This window comes from Adelges cooleyi, unplaced genomic scaffold, assembly GCF_023614345.1.
Source record: "Adelges cooleyi isolate 19-005CV unplaced genomic scaffold, UGA_ACOO_1.1 ACOO_flye_CR_arks_rails_tigmint_CR_PRNA_108, whole genome shotgun sequence".
NCBI classification, from domain to species: Eukaryota; Metazoa; Arthropoda; class Insecta; order Hemiptera; family Adelgidae; genus Adelges; species Adelges cooleyi.
In genome coordinates this window covers 16789586-16816592 of record NW_026095761.1, presented here as the reverse complement: position 1 = coordinate 16816592, position 27007 = coordinate 16789586, and the positions used below count along the sequence as shown (strand labels likewise).

At 34.4% G+C, this 27007-nt stretch overlaps 1 protein-coding gene across 4 annotated transcripts in view; it reads right to left on the bottom strand.

Annotated features, from left to right (window-relative positions):
* Window positions 1–27007, bottom strand: part of LOC126847449 (tyrosine-protein phosphatase Lar) — a 123010-nt gene extending 96003 nt beyond the window's left edge. For all 4 annotated transcript variants that reach the window (XM_050587669.1, XM_050587673.1, XM_050587671.1 and 1 more), the window contains exons 1-3: window positions 26755–27007; window positions 25324–25385; window positions 189–262 (exon numbers count right to left, since the gene is read on the bottom strand). In XM_050587669.1, the coding sequence (XP_050443626.1) occupies window positions 189–255 (67 nt within the window). In that variant the 5' untranslated portion in view covers window positions 256–262; window positions 25324–25385; window positions 26755–27007. The remainder of the gene's footprint in view (window positions 1–188; window positions 263–25323; window positions 25386–26754) is intronic.

The following is a 27007-nucleotide window of genomic DNA, read 5'->3' as shown; positions in this document are numbered from 1 at the left end:
GCGGGAAGAGGACGAATTAAATTTTACACTTTTCTCTCTCGTTGGCGAGAACAAGCGCACCTGCTGATTGGGATAAAAAACAATTACCCGTAATTATAGAATATACATTTTCTTCTCTGGAAATCCAACCCTCCTACTTACACACATAATCACTGTTTTTTTATTCGTTGCATTTTTAGAGTACTTACCGGAAGCGAACGCGCAGACAGCCGAACAGGCTAGCACTGTGGTGACCAGCACTTGCCAAGAATACATTGTCCGCCTGTAAAACACAACGGTTAAAACATCATAGGTGTCTACGGGCTAACCAACCCGGACCAAACCATACACGTGGGATAACCGAAATACAATGTTCCCTAAGCCATAGCGGCGGTATTATTGGCCAACTATATTATTATTACGATATATTATTATGCCCGGGGATCTACACGACGATTAAGTCAATCGACTAGGGTACATGGAGATGTATTTGGTTTGTTTTCTATAATGGACTCAATCCATTAACACCGGACATTATCTCATCGGACATCCGGTTTCCGTCGACCTGTGGTAAGGATGGTAGTAGTGTTGGTGGAGGTGGTGGTGGCGGCCGCGGCTCCGGTGTTTGTCTCGCACCGCCGCATGGTGCGAACACACCACGAAAAACACCAGGTGACGAAGAGTTAATTTAACTGTATAGAATCGACAAAAATTAATTTGAAAAAAATTAAATTAAAAAAAAAACTTCGCGACGACTACCAAGACGAAAACGAGTACACAGCCGTGATCCGGTTTTTTTGGTGTCGGCGTGTCGAACGGGTGCCGGCGATACGCGTACACTGACTGAATAACGGCGGCGGCAACGGGGGCGGCGCAAGCCCCAAGGCGAAACGCGCGCGCGGCCGTGCCTCCCGCCGTCCCTAGGTCACCGCCGCCTCCTACTGTGGCCGCAGCCAATTGGCAAAACCGTTCGCGGCCGCCACAGGTATCGCCGAACCCGCCGCGGACGGACAACGCGCGACGACGGCTTCTTCTTTTAGTGCGAGCCGCCGAGAAGACGTCACGGACACCACGGATGTCATCGCGAAAAGCCGCCACAGGAACAAAATAATTATAATATCCATTTGTTCAGGTAAAAAAATTATAATATTAAGTAATTTTGATCGATGGTTGGGCGGAAAAATTATTCTGTAATTTTCAAAATACACGTTTTAAAATAAGGCGGGAGCAACTACGTTTACAAGTCAACATTTTACATTCAGTCCCGAAAAGTTTGGTTTGCGTTTTAACCTTTATTTGTATTAAGTTTGGCTCTTTTATTTACACTTTTATTCAAAAATATTCTAAGCTAACAAATATTTTCAATAACCACATCAACATAAATTTTACACTTAACCATACATATTAAATTTCATAAAGCTTTTCTCTATTTATTGAAATTTTCTCATAAAATAATAATGAAACCAAAAAAATAAATTATTCTATTATTTTTCCTACAAAATTCTCGTAGAAATTGATGTCGCTTTAAAATTTGAGTTTTCCAATAAAAATATTAGTTTTGGCAAACATTTTGTAATTTTATTTCTAAATTTGAGTTTAATTTTTATGTATTCTGAAAAGAAAAAAATATACGTGACAAAAATCTCCAAATTGTAATTTTTGGGTTAGGAATTATTTCTTAGTGATTTTAAATTCCAGGTCTAAAAATCAGATTGAAATATTTTTACGATACACACTAAGTACATAAAAATTCTTATTTTGTTCATTTTAACGTTTTAAGTTTTTAATGGTAAGAAACGTTGGCTTACTTGGGTTCCATTTTGAGCACCGTTCTAACGTTTTTGTACGTAAGAACCGAATAACATTTTTATAAGATTCGCATGTATCCTGGCCTAAATTTTAAAATATGTATCATATATTATGTTTAGTCAGTTGGAAATACGGTGCTCAATAATAGTAAAGATAAGTGGATATATATGTTAAATTATATTCTCCAAAAGTGTTTTATAAAGACAAAAATTATTTTTAGAAAGAACATTTATGATTGTAGATGATCATTGTAAGCGAGGTTTTTGTTTCCAATTAAAGTCTTCTTTCATCCTAGTGGATTTCTATGAATTCTGTAGGTATATTTTTGTTAGGAGTTGCGAGAATCTGATGAAAATATATTTATAACAGTGCTACCTATTCTTAACACCTCCGCATAAGAGAAAATTCTTACATTTTCTTCTTTTTTTGGTGTAGACGATTTTATGATTTCTATTGTTGCACAAAAAAATATCGTAAACCTGTAATATCGGCGTAAAATGCTAAGTATAGACTAAAATCAATGCATATGTATTTAGGAAGATAACATTAAAACTTAAAATCATGATCATATTTTGCGATTTAATAATAAAATATAAACAAAACCGGCGCATCATATTATGGCGATAATTTTATTAGGTACTTAAAGTTTCTTTATTCAAAAGTTATTGTCGCCATTCTTAACTATTATATTCCTAGATAAAATCAAACAAGGCCATTAACTCAGCATTGTTACGTTAAAAGTTTGTTTTACGAGTTTTCCACTACTACCGGGCATCACCGACCGCCTCTATTACTAACTACTACTTCAGGGTGGTCTGTCTATATATTATGTGAAGCCAAGCCTCACGCGGTATAACAAAGTTGATAAACATAAACGCGATACCCACCTACATATGTATATAATATACATCCTAAACATAACTCACGAATATCATAGGATCCTTATGGATTTAGTTTTTCTTCCCGTTTTCCCGACCAAAAGTTTTAATTAAAACAGGCACGTACTATGGACAACTTTTACGTTTCTACAAAGTGGGCAGCAGGAGAGGGTCGGACATAGCATTAAGTATACAGTAAAATTTGTATTGCTCTATAGTATCATCAAAAGCCAATTAAAACGAAAATAAACTCATCCGGTACTCTAATGTATTACACCAAGCTCGTGTTTCGATCATGTCAACTTTTTAAAAACGTTTTCCGATATTATTGATACGCGGTGAAATGGGGAAGGTAAGCTATTTTTGAAAAATTGAAACTAAAGTTAATTACAAATCTATAAGGCGCTTTTAATTGTACGTTGCACACTTATTAGATTTATTCAAACCCAGTTAGAAAATTGTATTGAAACATTAATATCACTATCGTAATGAGTTACAAGGCTGATCATAGAACTGGGTAAGATCAAGGGCGTTAAACCTATATGTTTGCATTCTAAAGACTTAAGTATTTGGCTACTTAAATTCGAATGTGCAGAAAATATATAACACTGCACAAGATAATTGGTTCATAGATTCATTGGTACAATAATTAAAGTGGTGAAAACAACCAAAAAGGTGAAAGTGACTTTAATAACATTTTACAGAACAGCAAAATAATAATTATGCCTTGTATGTGTTTATTAGTTATAGTCAATAAATCTTTAAAAACATGATGAAAAATGTTTAAGACACTTTGAAAACACTTGTACGCTTTGATTTTCATCACTTTGATTATACCCATCCATCAAAATACTACATTAAATCAGCAAAACAGTTTTTACTTATAAGCAAATCAATTTCAAAATTATAGTCTTACATTAATGACATTTTGTTTGTCAACTATTACTTCGATGCTGCATTGCATTTAGTCCATTAAAAGTTTTTTATGACATCAATACATTTAGAGGTCCCTTAACCGCGACGATGACTCATAATGAGTACATTTAATTTTAATGAACCGTTAAATTTATCAATTCGCTGCACTAGCCGGCTTAAACATCATAACTGCTTATCTATAAATTGGCTATTTACTACCTAGTAATTCTTTAAACCTCTAAAATTATTATCATCGGTATTCATAATTGAATGAAATTATTTTCAATGATATTTCGTTTATAAAAAAATGGTCTAAATTTGTATACATATTTTCATAAATTAGAGACTGAATTGCCAAGAGAAATAACTATTTTGCGTAGATATAAAATTATATAAAAAACTATATTTATTGATAATTTATAAAATGTCTGAAGTATTGATGCTGAACGTTATCGCCGCCTAACTTAATTATACTTATTTACAAACACGCTCAGAGGTCAGGTGGGGAAAAACTAAATAGAATTCTTAGGTTATCTTTTGTCGATAAACGATACTTGAAACATTTCAAGTGCTTTATTGGAACCAACTATACAAATACCTTGTTTTTGGCAGCTATATTATTTTATTCCCGTAAAAGCATAAATAGATAACCCCACAATGGCATTTCCGCGAAAACCTTGACTGAAAAAGTTATTTTATTTCAATTAATTAAACTGAACAATAGTAAATTTCAAAAATTATTCATAATGTTATGTCGTTTAAATTGAATTGTTGCGGACAACAATTATTATGTTCATACGTCAATGGACATTAAATCCGTGGTGATTTACCATGCATGTTTTGTGTACAACAGTGGCGTAGAATGCAAACTGTGTATAGTTTGTAGTAAACTATACATACAGTAATAAGTAAATATAATTCTATCATAGGTGACTGACATAATCGTACCGGAGTGTATATATCATGACTCGTTCGTCCAATAACAAAACGCATATTTCATTTGTTTTACAGAAGATACTTTCAACTCCGCAAATATTATAAATGTGCATGATTTATAGAAATTCTAAAAAACACCATTCATATATATTAGCATTTAGCGAAAGTACTTTTACATGTATATTATGTTATATCATAGACCTTAAAACTTTTCCCATATAAAATTCATTTTATGCAAAAGAGAAAAAAATATTGTTGGTGGAAATGGGATCACTATTAGGAAAAGTTTGCGTTAAAGAAGGAGGCGATTACTTTTACTGGTAAAAAAAAGTTTATTCAACTTATGCGCTTTGAATATACCAATAGCGATAAACACACATACAGAACGTAAAATCCTTCGAAACAAAATAAAAAAAGTTAAATAAAAATTTCCCTAAATGTAAATAGAAAAACTCGAACACGCCAGCAACGGTACACCGAGTTGTTAACAGAATTATTGTTTAACTTTTGACTAAATATTCGCAAGTTTACGACCGACATTCTTGTGCATCATTCGAATAAATCATTGACAAAATAATTATCTATGTAGATAACACATTATTCTAGTAAAAGTTATTCGAATCATTTTTAAACATATTAATTAAATAGTTTGCAAGTGCTTATTAGCTTCGATGCAGAGCAGAGAAGGTATTGGTTTTACTCTGGCGTAGGTTTTTTTGTGTCTGTAACACTGTAACTTTTTTAATACTGGACCAATTCCAAAGTATTTCATTTGCCAAATCATTGTGTGCCACCTTGTTTATAAGGAAACAATATTTTAATAGAATAAATTGTAAACAAATTATTCGAATAATTGCTATCCTAATTATTTTTTATATGACATTGTCAGTGTAAATAAAAACCCATCAATAATAAATAATCGTATCCATTTGGATAGTAGTATGGCAGATTCCGTCCTTTCAGCGAATTCGCCGCCTCAGTCTCCGTTGTCAGGATAACAGCGCTTCGGAATCCAAACTTGTTGTAGGCGGCTATAACCATCGACGCCAGGGACCAGAGGTAGAATATTTAAGACAGATAGATTATAAAACAATATGGTCAGGGATTGTAGTCGTCGTTGTCGCGGCGAAACGGATACTTAAAACCCGTTAATGAATGTTTTATTTAAATTAATGTCATTGCAGGAGAGAAGTGCGTCGCGGGGGAAGGGGAAAGGAGACCGGATGGGCGAGCCTTAACGCGAAATGAATATTCATCTCGGTCGATTCGTCTTAAGGCACTACCGCCACCAGCGCCCGTAAACTTTCGCCCTGAGAGAAAATAATAATTTCGAATGGATTTTAAAACGGGCGGCGTCCCTATATTATTCCCCGGAATACAAATATCACGAAACTTTTATACTCTACCCGCACCCTTATTCTTATTAGCACCGTCTTCGCAGTCTGATGAGGTTTTTTTATGAGCATCACCGCTGTGCCATGATTCTCACTCGTAAATACCAATAAGTCATGTTGGCAATGTGAAAATTCGAGGGAAAATACAAGTAAACCTAACATCTTAAGAACAACGATCAGTAGATGCACAGCGGTAACAAAAAAATTGTCGAGAGCTAAAAAGACAAAAGCAACGGTAGGTAAGGAGGCACCTGCGGAGACAAGCATAAAAACTCCTCACGACAGACAATAAACTGCAAAACAAGACACAACAGCGTATTTTGTACGTTAAAAAGTTTCGAATTATCGCAAAATAATATCAATCAGACTTGAAATTAAATAAAAATGGTGCGATATAATACAGTTTTGTCACGTCATGTTCAGAGGCGTTATTAAAAAAAACATTGCATCTAATCCATCCAGTGCTTCAAATTCCACTGTAGACTGACTGTTGGATACCGTGCCATATTTCTTTAATATTAGACCCAATCTATTTAAAATATTCGTTTTACATTTGTAATACATGATGTTCTAGGATTAAACTACTAAGGTTATATTCATTATTTGTGGCATACCTATAACTCTAAACAACAGAACCCGATTGTTCATCATTATTATTTTAGTGGTTTAAGCAAGAATACAAAAATAAACTTTTAACATTTCTATAATTACAAATAGCTTCATTTAAAATCATAAACTCCATAGAATAGGTGTACTTTGTTTTTAAATTCATTGTGTATACTTTTTACTACTTTGTTTTGTTAAAGCCTATTTTATTAACATAGCCTTTAAAGTGGCCATCGTCCAGACATCGAACGAATTATCCGTTTTTTTTAATGATATCCTATTTCAGGTGACTATGTTTTAAACTCTTTAAGCCATCTAAACATATCAGTTTTTAATCAATTAATTAAACTATAACGAACTACCTGTGAAAAACACTGTTCACGTAACCATATCGTATTGTAACCAATTCATATACACAAAATCAACCATCCGTTATTCAATAAAGCATGTTAAATGTATAAAGGAGGTTCGTGCAATTTGAGATTACTCGTTTGGCTACATAAAGTCTACCCCGACAAGCGGGTATTTAATTACGATAGAATATATAAATAACCTTGCTACAACCTCTTGGCATAAACACCCAAAGATAATTTAACGGTTAAAATTTAACCGATACGTTTTTCAAAACAGTTTGTAACTTCACAAAATTAAAAATTGCTCCGCGCCCAATTATTAACAGACTACTTGAAGCACATGCAAATATAACGTTGATAATCAACGCTTAAATTTGGATAATGAACAAAGAAAGGGCCACAAAAAAAAACATAAATAAAAACTAACCAACTTTAACGAAATTACTTGATGAATAAATGAAAATAATTTAAATACGATATGCAAGAAAAAATATAGTATAAAAACAAGAGATTGATTTTTTACAACAATGTACTTAAAAAGTCATTAAACTTGACGGGCTAAAAGTGATAAAATACATTTTTTTAAGTAATCGTATTTTATTTATGGCTTTTGTTAATTAAATTTGTTTTTTTTTTAACTGTCAGGGATGTACGAAAACTATTGAACCGTTTTTCTCAAAAGAGGCGTAATAGTTACCTTCAGTCACTTCTTTTTTATTAAGGAAAAACCAAAAAAACAAAGGGAAAAATTACACTTTGACCGTAGTAAATTTGTAGGTTGCTATATGCGAGTTAAACTACAGTCGTCAGATATTAATAATATTTTCATTATATTTAATTACAATGTATGGCTAGGTAACAACGGCAATAAATTATTATAGATCAATTCTAATTATTGTATCCATCCTTACACTACAACTTTTTTAGCGCGCTAGTCATTACAATGCTTTTTTGATATTTGTAATTCTACCATTAAAATTTGCATCGAAGCGTTTATTTGAAAGTTATTTTATAACTTTCAGTTGCAATAATTCATATAGACTTGTGACCGCTCTGCCTCTTTCCCCCGATTTGCTCCGTTCTCACTATGTCCCGACTACACAATATGTACTGCCTTTTTTTTTTTATTAAATAAAATGTAAATAAAAATAATGCTGTTTTTATGACGTTGAACTGTATTGACAGAAATTGAGTATACAATACTACCATTATCCTGTAGGTATTCATTACTGGAATCCGCTCAGTTCTGGTTTAACGGCGAAAACGACAGTGGCAACACAACAAACTATCGTATGTGTGTGTGTATAAAACAAGACAAATAATACCAGAACGAATATTATCACCGCACAAGAAACGTCAAACGTTTCAAAAGCGTGTAATGCGATCCGACCGCGGAAGAACATGTTTTTCATATACACAATGTTTTTTTCTTTCGTCATTTCTTGCACATACACAACAATATCCTACCTAAAAGAAACAAAATAACTGTCTTAAAAAACAAAATAAAAAATATACCCAAATGTGTGTTGCTGTTGGCATGTGTTGGCATTTACCGCCTATCACGCGCGACCACCACCGCCATTTGCGCTACGCTGTTGCGTTAAATTATTTAAGTGTTCGAACGCGCAATATGGTAATATCCAGGCAAATGTTATGTAATCCTTTAAATTCAAACGGGGATCGGGAAAGAGGATTGAAATTATTCACGGGCACGTCTGAGGCCAAGTGACGATGATCCCGTGGGCCGATCAATTTAATACACGGTGAATATTCGATACGCACTCTCAGCCTTGTTTACTAATTAGCCCTGAGGTGTTTGCACTGAGTCGTCTACAGTTGTAGCCAAGAATTCGCTAATTCCCGGAAATAATTATTTGCCGAGCGCGCGCGAAACAGCGATACTAAATAATAATATACACTAACAGGTTTATACCACCTATGACAGACGGCAAACAGCTGCCGGCAGTCATCCTTTAACAGAAATCGAATATTAAACAGTCTCAAAGACAAAGTATGTAGATACAACGTCTTTTACAACACCGACATAGTGACCATATGAAATTTTAAAAAAGGCATTCGTGACACTCGTTGGTTTTCAAGATTTGCAAGGAATATTTCACACAATCGGTCAATCTTGGGCTTAAAGATAAAATCGAGTGCTCTGGTTATTCCATTCGCATTGAAGTGTTACGTAATCGGTACCTGCGATGAAAGGTTCATTTGCGCTCCGAGCATTATTCATTTTTTACGTCTCAAACTTTTTAAAAAGATTTTTCCATCCAAGGTAAGCGAAGAGGACTACATTTATTTGTGTCTTTTTTTTTCCACACACCACTCGCGAGACTAAAAAGCACTACCGTGGCGGGACATCGTGGCTTAAAACGACCGCATAGAGACATAAGACATTTACTAACTACACGAATGTGAACTCTGGTTTATACAGTGATGTCGTCTTAATAAAAATCATTTTCGTCCCTCTACGATCTCTAGCTCTGTTCGTTTTGCGTTAATCAGATTTGGTATCACAGTACCTCCTACCATTTGGCTATTAATAATATTATAGGATTTCACTTTATTAATTGTTACAATGTGATTTGTCTGTACATACATTTCATTGTAGGAGTATTATATTATATTATACATTATATTATTGTATTAAACATATTCCGTTATCCCTAAATTAAAAAATATATACTTTCGAGAGCATAATTTGTAGTATAACATAATTCCATTGTTTTCCAACTCGGTTAATATTTTATAATAAATTAAGAATATCACTATGTACTTATTTCAAAAAGGAATACCTAAACAAATTGTAAAACGAAACCTACTTATTTACAAGTACACAATATAATAACGTAATTTACTTCTTATTACCAACTACTCCGGATAATTAAACAACCCTAGAAAGAAAAACCGTAAACAATTAAATTAGTATACATTTATAGATAATTAGGAAATCCACGAAGAAAGCGAAGGACTTGGAAACCAAAAGATAACTAGAGTCCCTAACCGACTTTAAAACCTAGTTACGCCTATGTGCATGTCTTGCCAGTATGAAGAAATATGTCTACGAGCACATAATATGCACCCTATAATACGCCTAGCATATGGTTACCACACCAAGACAAACAAACAACAATTGCTAATAAAAAAAATAAAAAAATTGTTCGTCGTTCTATTTCCACTAATTAACTCGAGCGATGGGTGGATGAAGGTAATTAAACTCGTCGTTTTGTTGTGTATCGAATACATGGGCGCAGAATAGGAGAACAGGGGAAATGACGTTATTTTATTATTAGTTTAAAACTACTGGCTGAGGCGAGTGCGAGTTTAATTTCGCATTTCATTAAGCCCTCTGACCGTTGTTTAAGGGGCGGGTCCGGGCGGCCAACGCGAAGAGCACACATATGCATGTTATACTTGGTCGCCACGCCGTGACATCCGCGCCAACAGGTCCCCCCTTCTCATCCCCCTCTGCCGGCCTTTGTTGAAACCCGTCAGAGAGTTGACCACAATAAATCTGCCGGCCCGTGTAATTGCGTTTTACATCTTCTCGATTCGCCGTGAGACCGAAAGAGATTAATACGCGACAAATCCGGCGTCCCCTGCACAACAATGGAATCTGTTTAACTAAAACACAACGTCCGGTCCGTGTAGATTATTGCAATCAAAGTCCGAAGACCCACGCGAGTATGTCGACTGGAGAACGGTGTACGCGCGACTGTTGTATTTTGAATGCAATGATAATAATAACGTTACAACACGTGTCGAGATTGGCCCGTCAAGGTTTTAAAGGATTTTGCTATAATCATACCACATGTCACTTATAATAAATTAATATAATTTGACCGAATATTAGAAAAACGAATAAACGCAAAATGAACTGTGAAAAAGCGAATACGAACAAACATTATATAGCACAGAAGGACAACGAAATAAAGCTATTTTCTCGACAAATTCAACGCACTCAAGACTCGATTTACTCGTTAGTTAACGCAAGACTCGAGTTCGATTCACTGGAAATTAATTTAAACTTAAGGAACCGAAAAAGTATACACACTTAAAGGTCAAAATTTGTAATTAAACTGCACAGCCGACAACAGTGTACCCAGCAAAAACGCATGACGGAGTACGAATTCTATTGAAGTTAACAGCACACCATGTTGTACTTAAGTTTGTTTTATTAGATACGACATATTTCTTACGGCGCCGTACGCTTAATAGTTCTAAAATGACATTTTTCTCAATTCAAACATCATCATTTACCTTTTTTCATGTAGTCCAAAGTTTTTTTTACTTGAAAAGTTATACCGCTTTATTGCATTCATACATTTTGTTTGTACGTTACGCGGCATTTAATGACTTTGCGGCCGAATTGAATTTACCGGCTAAACATTGTCAGCCAGGATTGTTTCGAAGCTTAATCAGGAAGTTAAAAAAAAAATCAGTCCTTTGATTGATCTTTTGTCTCGACAAGCACTAACTTCGTAATACCATCGGAGAAATGCTTGTGAGAAGGCAGGCGGTCAAACAGTAAACTCAATTAAACCAGAGACGACGGCGGAAAGTTTCCACTGAAATTCGTTTATGGCAGATGAAAGCACCTGCCAAGCGTACATAGGTTTGGTAGATAGTAGGTACACAAGAGACTGATCAAGAGAGAGATGTGGTAGGACTAGTGAAAAAGAAACGTCAACGCCCAAGTAAGTATCATCATGATTACAGAATTTTTCGCTGCAGAGTTTGCCGATCTTTAGAAAATCAAAAGCCTTTTGTGTCGACCCTTCAAAGGACTACACCTGTTATGCCCGAGGCAATAGCGGTTGGTCGTTCATCTTACAAACTAGGACTACCTAACATAATAATTCTGTTACCACCGCCATCCATATACATACACATGACGTATACGTTCTTATATATGTATGCGAATAAAAACACATAAATTCTATGGAAAATGGATGCGCATCCGAGACACAATACAAATCAGGTCGTATGAATGACTTGCGGGTTTCCTACACAGATTGTCTACAATTATAATACATAAGTAATTAAATATTTTCCGTTTAATAATGCAATTAGTCGAGGGGGACGACGGTTATGTTATGTATGATAATAATTATTCGATTCAACCGCACACATATTATATTTGCGGAAGGGCTCGTCTGATGCCGTCAAAATTGTCACGTAAAACAACAAACCCCTTCTAACTACTATTATTGAGGGTTAACGGGCAGTGCAGTGTAGTGGCGGCAGTATTCAGGCTTTAATTTATTTTATTATTGCCTAACCCGTTGCTTTTGTGTTTGTGTGTGTCAAGCGACCCACCGTAACCTCCATATGACCAATTATTATTAAACTCGACGGCACTAAACAAAGAGTCGTTTTTCGATTATGACGACCCAGTTTGTTGGTCGATTCCACAGCGCCGGTGGTGTTTATTTAAAACCCTCGTCGCTAAATTATCAGCGAAAACAACAGTATTACCTACACAACGTTCGAATTAGGCGCCTAAACTATGTTTTATGATGTCGGGTAATCAACAAACACAACCATGTTGGCGTACCAACAATACCCGCCGCATATTATGTTGTGTAAACCCATAAAAAATACCATAAAACAAGACTTATGAACTAACGTTACCAAAATGATTAAAACAAACATTCTTAATACCGCATACTGAAGCTTAACTCGAAAAATTGAATGACAAAGATAGAATGTTAAAGCCCCCAAAAAAAAGTTAATGGAATCGTGTTTTTCGATTAAAATTGCAAAACAACTATTATGATACTATAAAACATATAACTGGATTCAACATTAAGCAATTGTGAGACTAAGTGCGATACACACAATATATTATATGCATTTGCTTAAAACGCGTTTGCTGATACAAATCACAATAAAACACCATTTGTGACGGACAGGCCACTGTAAGTGCACGTCCGAGCCACGAACAATGGGTTAGAAAAAACGATATGGGTATTGGAACGACGAACTTAAAAGCCTTGACGAAAAAACAAATGGCACCCAAACTCAAAAATCTAACCGGGAATCAAAATTGATTTGATAAATATCAATAATGACTATTAAAATCCATACACTGTTTGATTCTTACGCAAGACAGCTAAAAAGTAATAATAAACATAGTAACTTTTTTTAGAGAAGTAATATTATTAATGATGATAGTCTACCTCTAGGTAATATATTTTTTTTACCAGTCTTGTACATAAGTATTACAACTAAATTAATGTAGTGTAGTATAAATTCTAAGCGAATGAATGAAATTGTTCACGTCCGCTGGTCAAACGATATTTCAAAGAGCCAACTTAGTTTTATTAAAGGAAAAGGACAATTATGTACCAACCTTCACTCTCCTTTAAGTTATCTTAATCAAGGTTCTTAAGAATGGTTTACCAGATATAACAATGATGACACTTCACATTGAACTTTTGACGTTAATTAAAAGATTAAATTTCATCTGAATGCAAGTCGGAGCCAAAGATAAAATAAAATATCAATTCGAATGCAACGTCGACTTAAGAAAAACTTTATAATCTTATAATATCAAAAAAATTAACCGGGAGGAAATGAAACTTGAAGTTCATATACATTATAATCCCAAATTTCCGTGTCATAAACGGCATTAGCCAAGATTAATCAGAGATAACGGAATTAGGTGACTAATTAAATTCGAGAAAGTATAAGTCGAACGCAAGCCGCAGACATTTTTGTCAACTATAAAAGGATACTAAATAAGTGAGATAAAGGAAAAGCACAGCAACATATAACTTAGGTTTGGACACTTTCAATAATGTTTACTGAACATACGGTCGTCCGTTTCGGTAGTTTAACTAAAATTCATCTTATTTAAAAGTATGTTTTTTTTTTTAAGTTTTATAACAGCTGTAAAGTGGAATAACTTTGACCAACCGGCCGGTTTTTCTCCGACAAAAATATATTATTTTATCATTTTCAATACAAAAACGTTATTTGCAGATCGGGCATCTGGTGTCTATCTGGTTAACCTCTCTTCCCTGGGTTTTTTCCTCTCTTCGTCGAAAACTATTGTTTTTGGTCCAAGGCGACGTTTAATAAAATACATCATCCCTACTCCCAATTGAAATCCGATAACCCTTCTTGAGAGATATTAAACAATCATTTTATCCTTTCCTTACGACAGACAATATATCCCACACAGCCTTATTGGTATTATATAATATGTATACTGTGTAAGGCACATATACTTTAATAATAGAAGAAAACCCAAAAGCTTAGAAAAAAATTTAGAAAGACGAGAATATTATAAAAAAACTATCAGAACATATTATTATAAAAACAGATTTGTATTATTACTCTCATTATAAAGCGTGATTAGTCTGATGAAAAATTGACGAATAACCCGTGAATCCTGAGCCTATGGTTATCATTAAACACTGTTATTTATATAGATATATTGTTTGTATTTATTATTATATGGTGTTTTATATTATTGAAAAAAAAATCATTTTTGTTAAAAATTTTAATTAGAAGCACTTTGATCCCGACGCGGCGTCTTGATCTGGGTCATCAAAATCACTAACGATTATTTTTCGGTCAAACCTAAACTTCAATGGAAATGCTTACAAACCATTAGGTTTTCAATAGTAAACAAACGTAACGACTAATAAAGGGCAGCGTTTTAATGGTGAAAAAAATCTTTTCATTCCGGGATTCTTGGGCGCGAAATTTGATTAAACTGTTGCGGGGGTAAAATTGTGTACAACATACAACACAGAGAGAGGGTAAGACACCGTAAGATTTCACGATTAGTTTTCCGTCATTCCTCGAAGGCATCATAAACACAAAATTTAATACATCGAATCAAAAACGTAAAATTTTATAGGGTTATAACGCCTCCAATTCTTGCAAGGCCGCCACCACTGAGAGAAACAGGATGCTTTACGATCAATTGCTAGACACTCGGAAATTAATAAATTATTATGTACCGCCCTGGCGGCTAATCGCTTTCATGCTATTGCAAGTGCTTCACAAGGACAGCCACTTTAAACCCGGCCCTTAACTTACACGCGTGTATGGGAAAATAAAAATAGGCTTTAAAGGTCTCCGTAGTAGTTCTGCTAAAGTTTCTTCTTTTTGAAAAACTTAAAACCAAGAATGATTTATAACGTCTGGTAGAAACTACAACGGCGAAGACTTGATTAATATTTCATATCAGTTTGCTCAAAAGAGTGTTTTTATCATAATATTCTGGACATCCGGATCAAAGACGACGTGGTTTACCCGGTCTAATTCCCAAAGCGCCGGCATTAATATTATTTATCCATGGCCCGACCGACCGACCGGCCGGAACGTAATCATTATTAATTCATTAGGTAAGATACTTCTTGCGATAACGAATATAAATTCGATGGAAATAAACCGTCAAATTAAATTAAGACTTCAGACATTCGTAAAAAAAAAATAAAAACACAGTTTCAAATAAATTTGTTTGTGTCGTCAGAGAGAAATGTGGTCGTTTTTCGTTTTTCCTGGCTAATATTAAAACTCGAGTGAAAATTTTACGACCTCCGAAAATCTATCGAAAAACCCGCATAAGGTCTGACACTAAACTAAGTTATTATGCCGTATATCACACGGCGGGCGGCGCAACGCCATTATGAACACAATTTTGCAATATTTGGATTACGGTGAATGTTATTTCACCCTTAGGGGGAAGCTCACACATGAAACGTGTCGATAATAATTCATCGAGAAAAAAGCTAGTGGTCCCCTTTAATCGGAGGATATGAGGTGGAACCCTTCGGCGAGGAAGAGAGCGGAAGAGGGAAAGCACCTGCTGCGCATGGATACCTGTCATAAATAAAACGTACGGTATAATGCGACAATATTATATCCGATGGGGTTTTATAGAGACTACCCTCTTCTTGTCCTCTCTCGCCAGCGTTCAAAGTTATATCGGACCTAATAAAAAAAACCTGTTAATCTTCGATCGAGCACAGTGCACACATATTATATGCTAAGCCCAAACCCAATACCCACCGGTGATAAATAATTTTAACCGGGTATCAGAGAATATTTTAAATAATCTACTTAATAAAGGGCCATAAAGAGCAAACAAGGTCAATACAAGCTGTATGACGATACAAATATCCGTACGGGTATAACGTTAAGAGCAACGGCTCACTATTTTATTAATTATTGTTTTGACAGCGGAAAATTGTGTTGTTTTACGCTGATGTCGTTATAATGAGTAAATGCTATCTAAAAAAAATTCGAAGGATATTAACATCAACTCTTCCCTCTAAAAATAAATATTTTTTTACGTGTGGTCATGTGTCAAGTGAGGGTATCTTAAGTAAATATATTTACTATCGTTAGCTTAAGCTACAAAACAATGACAATGACATCAGTCAATTATTGTCCGACGCCATTTTTCCTATACTCGAAATATTTTCAAAACGATTATTTTTGCTAAGAAAATGATCCAAAAGCAACTGAAAATGCCTAGAAAACACTGACTGTGCAAAAAGAGCGCAGGCTAAATCTATCGCATATCATTTGGATGTACAGCAGCTATGCCAACCACATTTTCGCGTGGGCACTTGCAAACGGAAACGTTGCACAAGAGGGGTTTTTAATGTTTCGATCCGATAGCCACAGCCAGAATGGATACAAAGATAGCAGCTCTGAGCACTTTGGTACGTCCATCGCGTTTTTGGCATGTCTCGTGTGCGGATTAACTTGTCGGTGAGTACCGACAGATGAATGCAAACGGATGAGAGGGCAAGACGTTTTGACACTAAAACGACCAGCCGACGTTGTAGACTGGAAAACCGATCGACGTGAGTTTGGCGAAAAACAAATTGGATTTTACGACTAACCAGAGAAAATGACGGCCTCCGCTATTGCCGGCTTGGCCGTGTTCAAACATCAAATGCGTTTATTTGTTTCGCCATTCACCAGTTATTATCCTTTGCCAAAAGTTGGGTGTTGTATTTTATCAGTTATCGCTTTCTTCGATTCACCGGCCGTCGGTTCTGTAGACACAATCACAAATTTGTAGGACCTACGCTTGAAGGCACTGCAAGATAACACGGGCTAGTAACATTACGACGAAATGGCCCGTTTCCTCAGAAGTGTTTCTGACAACCTAATCGCAATTTAGCTTATCGTCCGCACCAAAGTGATTGGGATCTCGGCGTGGATGACAGAGTAACAGTACAGATGCAGAGATAGAGGAAATGGAACTGTTATGCGATATTTTTAATGACTATACTAAAGGAAATACGAGTACTACCGGTATTTAATGACTAAAATCGACCAAGAATCAACCACCGCCGTAGTCGTTTTTCTTAGGAGAACAGCGGATATTACACCGTAAAGTAAAGAGGTAATATCCGGCAGTGGCGGCGAGCTAAGGATTTATAATCTTGCACCAGTGGAATTAGTCTTTCTGATGAATCATCCGTTAGCGTTATACAACAGGAAGTGGCAAGATCCACCAGGCCTCCGGAGAGACGTCTCGAAAGAACGGTCAACGAAAATAAAAAGAAATTTCAATAGCCTCGGCAGCTCAGGAAGTGCGATCCTTTTGATTAATGATGGTCTTGGTTGCGATAAACCACAGAAATGCCAACGTGAAAACAAACGAATCTACGGTCGAAAAACCAACAATTATATCAACACACGCGTGGAGTTGATATTTTTATAAAATTCCGTCGAGCCCGTTTAAAAGGCATGAGACACGAGAAGGCTTTTATCAGTTTACCGAGGGGCACACATAAACAAAAACATCTATCGGCGGTCAAAGCTGTGGTGGAGACACGTCCCTCGAGAATCCACCATTGTTTATTGAATATTTATATATACTCGTATATATTTATATTTTAATATATATTATATATATATTTATTTTACCGATTTTATTTTTTAAACTGAACTCGAAAGCAAAACAGTAAAAAATGTATAAAAGTTTTTGTTATTAAAACACCACAAAAAACTGTTTATTGTTAGATTTTCTAAAAAGAACATAATCCAACATTTGATCGACCGAAAACCCGCACGACTGTTACGAAATACATATATTATAATATGCATAGCTAAAATACAACTTTTTACTACATCATCTATTATAAACTCACCTTTTTAATGTACCAATCGTGTTCAAAGAATTTCTCAGAACTGTAAATATACAGTACTCACAACTCAAACGGTGTATTTATTTAAAGATAGTTAAAATAGTTTTCATATAAAACTGTAGGTTAACGGAGTAGGGAGAAATTACCAGTAGGTATGGCGGCTTCCACATCCAGTCCACAGAAAAAAAAAATTATAATGCAAAATGAAAAATATTCATTAGTAGAAAAAAACATTACGCAATAGCCAACGGAAGATTGTTTTATTTTTTATTCTATGTTGCCGTAAGAGTATTTATGAATTACTATTTATTCTTATTTTTTCTGCCGCATGGTAATTTTTTATACATCAGCCTATACTCATTTCGATTATTTATCAACGGTACATACACAGTAGATGGCGAACGGTAGAGAGACCCTAAGGCTTTTGATTATAATATGCCCAATGGCGGCTTCACAACAGGGTGACGGGGGAGACACAAGGTAAACACATGGGGTAGTAGCTCTCCCCGTCCACCGAGGAGGACTCCCCTGAGCGTCCGGGATTCGGCTGCTGTTGTTGCCTTCGATCCGGTCCACACACAATATTTGTCGACTTCACGAACCACCGAGAGAGCCACCACAGCCACCGCTCGTCCCCTGGGCGATCCGCCAAGGATAATTGGAAAGTACGTTACACCGTTTTCCTCTGGACCCCGTTCTACCCTCCCCTGGTTAGGGTTAAGGAGAGGCGGATGAAAACCACCCCTCTCGGATAAAAACGGAAGTAGTTTCGACGAATATAATATTTCCCTCTTTCCCAGACCACCGAAGAAATTATACAAGTGCACACGTCCTTTGCCGCACACACACACAAGCTCGTATAAACCGTATAGGACACAGTCTGCATACGTAAAACGGCGGCGATGCCTCGCGATAATAATTAAGAACCGTATAGTAATAATAATAATAATAATAATAATACCAAGGGATAGACGTACATACGAGTTTTGGGTTTTTAAAACGCTCATTCGTATTCGGCATGGGGTGGTACATACATGGTAAACGGTTTGCGGTCAACGCGATAACTAATAAACCCTTCGTTCTGGGTTAAGTGAGGGAACAACGCTGTACGCCTTAATGCAAACACAAGCCAACGACGTTCGGCCTTCGTTAACCCCCGAAAAATTAATATAAAACCAAATTTCACTTGGACATATTCAACCTTGTAAAACAACGTAACTTTTACATTATCTCATTGCTGGTGCCTAAACGATAGAAAATAGATAAAGTTGATCTTTAAACGGTACATTTTTACATATTCACATCATATACTTTGCAGCTATAACTAAATATTATAAATATCTTGCTTAAGGAAACAGATTGAGTTTTAAAAGCATTTTTAAGTTTTGACAGCCATTCTCGATAAACAATTATAATAATTTTCGTGTTGTCGTCATTCTTAATTTAATTAGGTTTGAATAATTGCTGTCCGAGATAATTGATAAAAAAAATAATGATAAAACAAATTCGAAATAATAAGGAAATTATTATATTATACCTATAATTGAATAACTGAATAATTGTTTAAAAATCCTGATTGAAATCCCAATTATATCCTTCACAGCGAAAATCATTGAAATAAATATCATTAGGGTTATTAAGTGTAATAAATACAAATACAAATTAAGTTTCCTAATAATTATAATCAGTACCTAATTTCAAATGATTCAAGAAATCATAAAAAAGTAAGCCTCAAAAGAGTTTTGGATATATTCAACAATAAACAATTCTCAAAGTGAACTACTAAACTGTGGTGTTACTTTTTTCGTGTATTACCCGTAGGTATCATTAATTTAATTAAAATAAAAGTGATAATTTATCGTTTTTTTAAGTTAAACATATTATTCATTCAAACCAACTACTGAAAAAAGGGCAAATTACAAAACGCTCGAGATCTCAAACCCTAACCCTTGTGCTTATAACGCATAACGGTTTATCAGGAATAAAATATACATTTTTTTTTTCAAAGCAAAACTGAAATGAATAATGCAGTAAACGAAAAAAAAAAAACAACTAAATACCCTCAACGTTAAATACATCACACCTCAACGTATAATGTCAGTCACTTTTATTAACGTGTATTGTGTATTCGTGACTAATATGCAATTCGATTATTATAACCGTCGACAAAATAACAAGATCGGGCTGCAAACGTCAGGGACGTTCACCACCCTTCGTTGTTTCTCATATAATATGAAAACCTTAGAGAGATTAATATGTCGGCGACGGTTTGTCGTTGGAATTATTACTCTTGGATGAGTTGGACAGTTCTAACCCTTTGCCAATTACTTTGTCAAAAACTGTCTCCGGTCACGTCACATTGGATAAACTCCGAAATAACGAATTAAACCCACAATGCGAGAGATAAAAAATACAATTCTGTGCGATAAAAATTTTTAAAAGTTCAAAGATATCATACGCTACTTGATTATCGAGGACAAATCAAATAACCCCCAAACATAGTACAAAATGTTTATTTTTTTAAAAATAGTATCGCGACGTATTTATACACGGTGATTAACTTATCGTGAACCACTTAATATCTTAGGTTTAATTAATAATTGAACGGTTTTTCTTCCATAATGTTTTTTATACAATATTATGATCTCAATTTTTCACCATTTTTTTTTTTTGTTTTTACCCCCCTCCCAACTTAGTTTTCTTAAAAGTTATAAGAGTATAAAAGTTAAGATGGGAGGGGAAGTCCGGTTGTGAAATGCGCGCAGATAAAAATAACACTACACTCCACCACCTTTCCACCTGCCCTGAACTTGAAACTTCAAAAATAGTTATCCAAAACAGGTTATCGACTAGTCAAATTTGTTAGTACATTATTCTCAATTTAAAAAGTTAATGAAATGTATGCGTTACCATTTAAGTTTCAAGAGTTGCTATCAAAAAAACTAAGTTGGGGGGGGGGAAAACCAAAAAAAAAAATGGTGAAAAATTGAGATCACATTGCATAAAAACACTAGGTAAAGAAAAAATGAATTTCTCATTAAACCCAGTGAAATATTGAGTGGTCGACGATATATTGATCACTCTGTATTATGTTATTATTATATCGATGTTAATGCTAAACAGATGGGCAAAAAAAGCCGTGCACTCACAACCACAACTGTGGCCTCTACCACCGTACCCGGTTTTTACTCTGGAGACCCCTCTGATGGATTTTAAATCGACTGCCGTCAGATAATTAAACCCGTGTCGTCCTGTCAATTTGTCCATTTACACAAAAGCTGCCATCCAGACCCAGAATAGCATGTATGCGGTTATTTATTTGAATTGAACAGAGATTTTATTTTATATACATATTATATATTATTTTTTTAGTCAACTGCTGCGGTCAGTCAGTCGTTCAATTTAAAATACATTTTTCCCCCAAGCATCAGCCACACTGACCATATTATATAACTCCAAAACTGTCACTAAAATTGACAGGTCGACCACTGTCCGTGTAAGCTCTGCTATATTTGTTTTCTACCATTATCGTTGGTCTCTCGTGATAAATTAAACATACTATTTCGGATTCAGTATACTTATTTTTCTCCTCTGACCCTCTAGGTATCTCTCAAGAATTAGTTAACTTTAACTAAACAACGATTGAAGGGAGCTCAACAATTTCGACGATATCAAAATGTTTAGTTTTAGTATAGAAATTTAAGTACTAAAACATTAACAAAAATTATCTTCTGTAACTCGTCATTCTTTCTTCTTTCGAATACCCCTGAATCCTCATTATACACTGGCCCATATATTTTCCTCAAAACTTGAGTTTTTCTTCATCTCCTTTTGTACTTGCCCATGTTTCACATGCATACGTTGCTATGGGGCGCAAATATTTGGTGTATAACCTCTCTTTCGTTCGGCGGTACAGAAGCTTTGATGAGAACATCTCTTTCATAGTGTAATAGCTTCTTTCGCCGCGCACATTATAAGCTTGATTTCGTTGTGCATTATTATTATTGTAATGGAAATTATTGTTATCCTAAACTAATCTAAGCATAATATACCATAAGTGTATTTGATATTAGTTTCTTTTTTTTTAATATTTGAAAAAGAATGCTTGCAAGATTATATCATTTAACCATTATTTATCATTACCTATTAGCTCCAGAGCGTGGTAATCTGTAATATTTTTTTATTTTAAACTTAAAAAGGACAATTTTCTCAAAATACCTTTTTCTAAACTGCCGTACACGGCCGAAAGAAAAGTATCTTACCTTTTTTAATTCACGGGAAAATTATCTATCAACAAATTGACAATTTATTTCATCAATTGAATCAAATCATCAATTGAAACTTATTGATACTTTTGCGTCTCTTTCGATCCCTCAAAAAAGACCCGGTATACTTAGCAAAGTGTAAGAACTAAACACTAAAAAGATTTTTTTTAGGAAAACACCCCTGACATACCCTTGCTTTGATGGTTTGTTAAATCTCGAATGTAGTACCTGGGAAACTAAGCGACTGCAGCGTGTAAAAGAGGGTGCGAAGTGGAGTGGGGCGACATTGAGTTATATAATAGCCATGATCGGCGGCGGTGGTGGAGGGAGGAGGTGTTATCTTGCCAAACTGACCCCTAACTAATGTTGACGAGGAGTTACCGCCCTCCACGGCCGCCGCGGACTGCCTACGGCGTGATAAAGCCCAAAGTTTCGGCGGCCAACTTTGTACACCGGCGGCGGCCGCAGTACAAAACCTGGCACATCAATATGCGGACGTCTCCTGGCTGCGGCCAGCTAATGAGGAAGGGGCAACACGGTGACTTTTGGCCGGACTGCGGCCATTAGACTCGGCCACGTGACCGGCGTTGTGAATTCCACGGACACCGTCTTCGGTTTCACCTTTACACAACTTTGGCCGTTAAGCCAACGACGTCGTGTAATTGGAGTTTCAACTCCTAAATCGACTTCCCGCACTTAGACTCGGCTACACCGCCAGCGACCTAACCTAACGGCCGTAAAGATCATATCGACTTTCAAATAATTTGCCGTTCAAATGATAATCCCGGGTCAAAAATTAAACTATTTAACTCTCTTACTTTAAATATCGCGATTACATTAATAGTTTATAAATACGTTCATCGTTAAGTTACATTAAAATTCTGTCACCGCGGTTTTGAATTATTTTATTGTTCGAATTCGTGTTAGAGGGGGAGGTCGGCGGAGCAACTTCCTCACCCCCATGGACCAAAAATGAACCAATTTTGATTGCACTAAATTCACTTTAAAATGTTTTGCATTCGTCTTTTTTTTGTACGAGTTCAAAATCAGTTTATGCTATCAGAATACTATACCTACTATTAACCATCATAATTAATAAGAAATATAGCTATAACTCGTAATGTAAATTTTGGCTTGGTAACGTTTTCAATGCCTGGACATTTTTTTCCTCTTAAAACACTAATGATAATGGACATGGATAATAGTCATGCCTTTATCTGTACGCTATTACTAATAAAAATAGCTTAACCACTGGACCTTTAAAAAAAACATTCTGACTATATATCAGACAATGCAAAACTACGGTTTTTTCACAACAATTGAGACTTCACATCAAAGGCACTGCAATCTACCTGTTAAGTTCAGGTCACGTTTGTTTAAAATGCACTGTAGCTTTGTTGAGAATCATAATATACAATGCGAAAGGCACAAAAATAATTTAGTTCATGAGAGGTAAACTGTAAACAAATGCCAAATGCATGTACATTTTTTAATAAAATATTTTTTACTTAAACTGAAGTCTTTTAGTCGAGTGATGTTAATGTGATGTGGTTAAATAGTATACTAACTTTTTTTTATAAAAAAAAAATGAATGTTTAAATTTGACTCATTTGTGATTACAACATTTACGGCATATGAATCAAAATTAAAATAAAATAATGATAACCTGAACTTAAACATACATACTTATACTTACATACATAATATTATCCAAGTAGTGTTATTGTGTATGTACTTATAAATTACACATTTTTTTTTGTGACATCTAATTAATTATTTTAGGGAATGTTTAAAAGAGTAATAAAATAAACAATGTCGATTTGAATTTATCACAAAAAATAGTATTTACCTATTACATTTATGTAACTAAACAAATTAATAAAAGTATATTGAAATCTATATTTTATTAACTATTAATAATTACTAATAACTAATAATAACTATTAATATATTAATGTCGTTTTAAAATTATTTTTTCAATTAGATCATTAAAATTATGTTTGGACATGAAATATTTGTAAAACTCGATAAAAAAAACTATCAAAAATTATAATATCAAACCTATCAATTTAATTTTTACCGATAAATATATTTAAATTTGGACGTCTTGTCAAAAATAGGTATGTCACATTTAACATAATTATTGTATAAAAAATAATAATATATCGAATTGTAATACAACAGCGTGAGTACAATTTCAATTGGGTGCTGCCCTCTGCTGGTTTAAAAGCCAACTACAAAATAAAAACTTAAGGAAATCAAAATGTGACGGGACAGAGACAAATATGAAAGAAATGATTACTTTACACTACTTTACGCTACCCAGAAAAGTTAATAAATTATGCTTTTCTTGCTTATGTTTCCATATAACAACAACGCACTGTCATTAATTGTGTTAATTACAGAGCTTGTAATATAACAGATTGTATTGTAGTTTATTACTGTGTCAACCCACTCAACAATTGTTATTGTTTCAGTTAAGAACCAGCAAAGGACGATAAATGTGAGAATTTGACAGAATAACAAAAACAAGCCATCTCAACAAGCATTAAAAACCAGTAATTTGATCATCATTGATATAATATTTAATTTTAAATATAATCTCGTTTTAAATTAAAAACAATTAACTTTTTTTTTTTTCAATAATTTATAAAAATATATTTACTAAATGTCTATTATGAAACGTTTTACAATACAAGTTTACTAATAGTATTACGTTAACAATTTAACATAACCTACATGTTGTTTAGTTTTTTTTTTTTATGTTGCGTCAACAGCATTATAAAATTATATTCTTATAAGCTATATTTGTTTTGTTTTATAAAATATTTGTAATAGAATATTATCTCAGTTAAGCTGACATCTACATTTTTAGACAAGCTAAACATACCTCGAGTGACACTTAGTATGCAAATATTGCCAAAAAGGATTTAAACATTTGTTTTGTTAATTAGTCACTTTTAGTTTTAAAATCGTGTATGGTTTGCTCCTTTAGGTTCAATTAAATTACAATGAATTGTTTTTTATAATAAACCACAACTTATGCTTACCGTATGATGAACCGTTCGTTAACAATTGAATAGAACCTTAATGTATGAATAGTTTAAGACATCTGAAACAAAAAGAAAAATAATTTTCTTATTAAATTAAGACAAACTACAAATAATAAACAAAATATTTTGTTAATTTAATAGCCAACGAAAGTTCAGCAGTTATTAAATAACTATCAAATATTTGAAAAAGTAATTTTTTATAATGCCCTAACCCAAAAGTTTATTAACTAGGTGTAATTCACTTTAAAAGATATTTATATCCATCCAAAAAAGGGTGGTTTAATTAAGTCAGTAAGCCAAGATTTCATTAATAAACCATTTAATTATGCTTAAAAAATTACTTCTCATCTTCAAAATTGATTGTATAAACAAATTACTTCAAATTAATAAACACAATTTAGGTATGTGTTTGAACAGTACTATTTAAATATTGTTAGTTAAATTAATTACCGTTTAATAGCTAAATTAAAAATAATTGAACATTAAAGATAAGTAACGCATAATAGTTTATAAAATACAATATTAATTATTAAACAATGAAATTAAAATCCAAATAATAATTGTTAATAGTTAAAAAACAAAAAAAATGTACCTAAATAAAGCTAGATTTCAGACGACATTAAAATATAAAACTTTACTTTAAACAAAAATATAATTGCCTGTTAAAGTATAATATCATAAGTGTATATTCTAAATCTGAATGTAATGTATCAAACATGAAATTAAAATTGAATTAGTTCAACAATATAGACTTATCGTTTAACAAATACCAAAACGGATTTATTACTTGAGATTGTCCCGACCAGATATTACACTAGATATTTACAATAAAAATGTTTGAGTTCGGGTAGCAATATATACTGAATAAATTAGAAAAACCGGAAAAGATAGAAATTGTGAAACGGCTTTGCATGTAATATTTATTAAATAAGACAGAACACTGCATAATACAAACATTTTCTTTTGATGCCGTGCAAATCCTTAGATGACAAATAATTAATTATGTTATTAGACTGTGGGATTGATAAGCTAAGATTTGAACATCACTAAGTAAAGGTATAGGCAAAGGGTTGTTATAATCTAACATGTACAATTGTGATGATAGTGCAGCACCTGTGTTGAAAGTGAAGCAAAACTATAGCACTGATGGCCAAAGGTCCCAAAACCCTGTGTTATCAGCCTCGCCCCTGGTGGAATTTTTGGATTTTCGGGGGTTAAACAGTTGTTGGGCAAACGTTCAGCATTGGAAAACGTGTAAAAGCCTTTTGGAAAAATCCGAAATGTCACGGAGACAAGTGAAAATCAATAAGCGGTACACGGTGAACACTATTTAGCCGTCTTTTTGCCACCCCTCCGGCTGCCAGTGCAAGGGGTTCATCGGCATGCGGTAGGGGGTGTGCGCACACAATAAAAAGGAGTAACTCTTACCTCAGTCCCTTGGACTCGACTCGGGCACGTTCAGCCAGAACTGTTGGCTGAAATGGAAAAGAAACGTCGGACGTCCAAACGGCAATGTCAGTATTATTGGACAATAATTATCGACGGCTGTGTACTGTGTAGATACTGTAGACAGTTGAGTTCGAGGGGCTGGAAAAAAACCGATAATTTTGTTTACGATAAAGAGCGGAAGGGACATAAGGGATCGTATACACACACACACACACACAAACACAACATACAG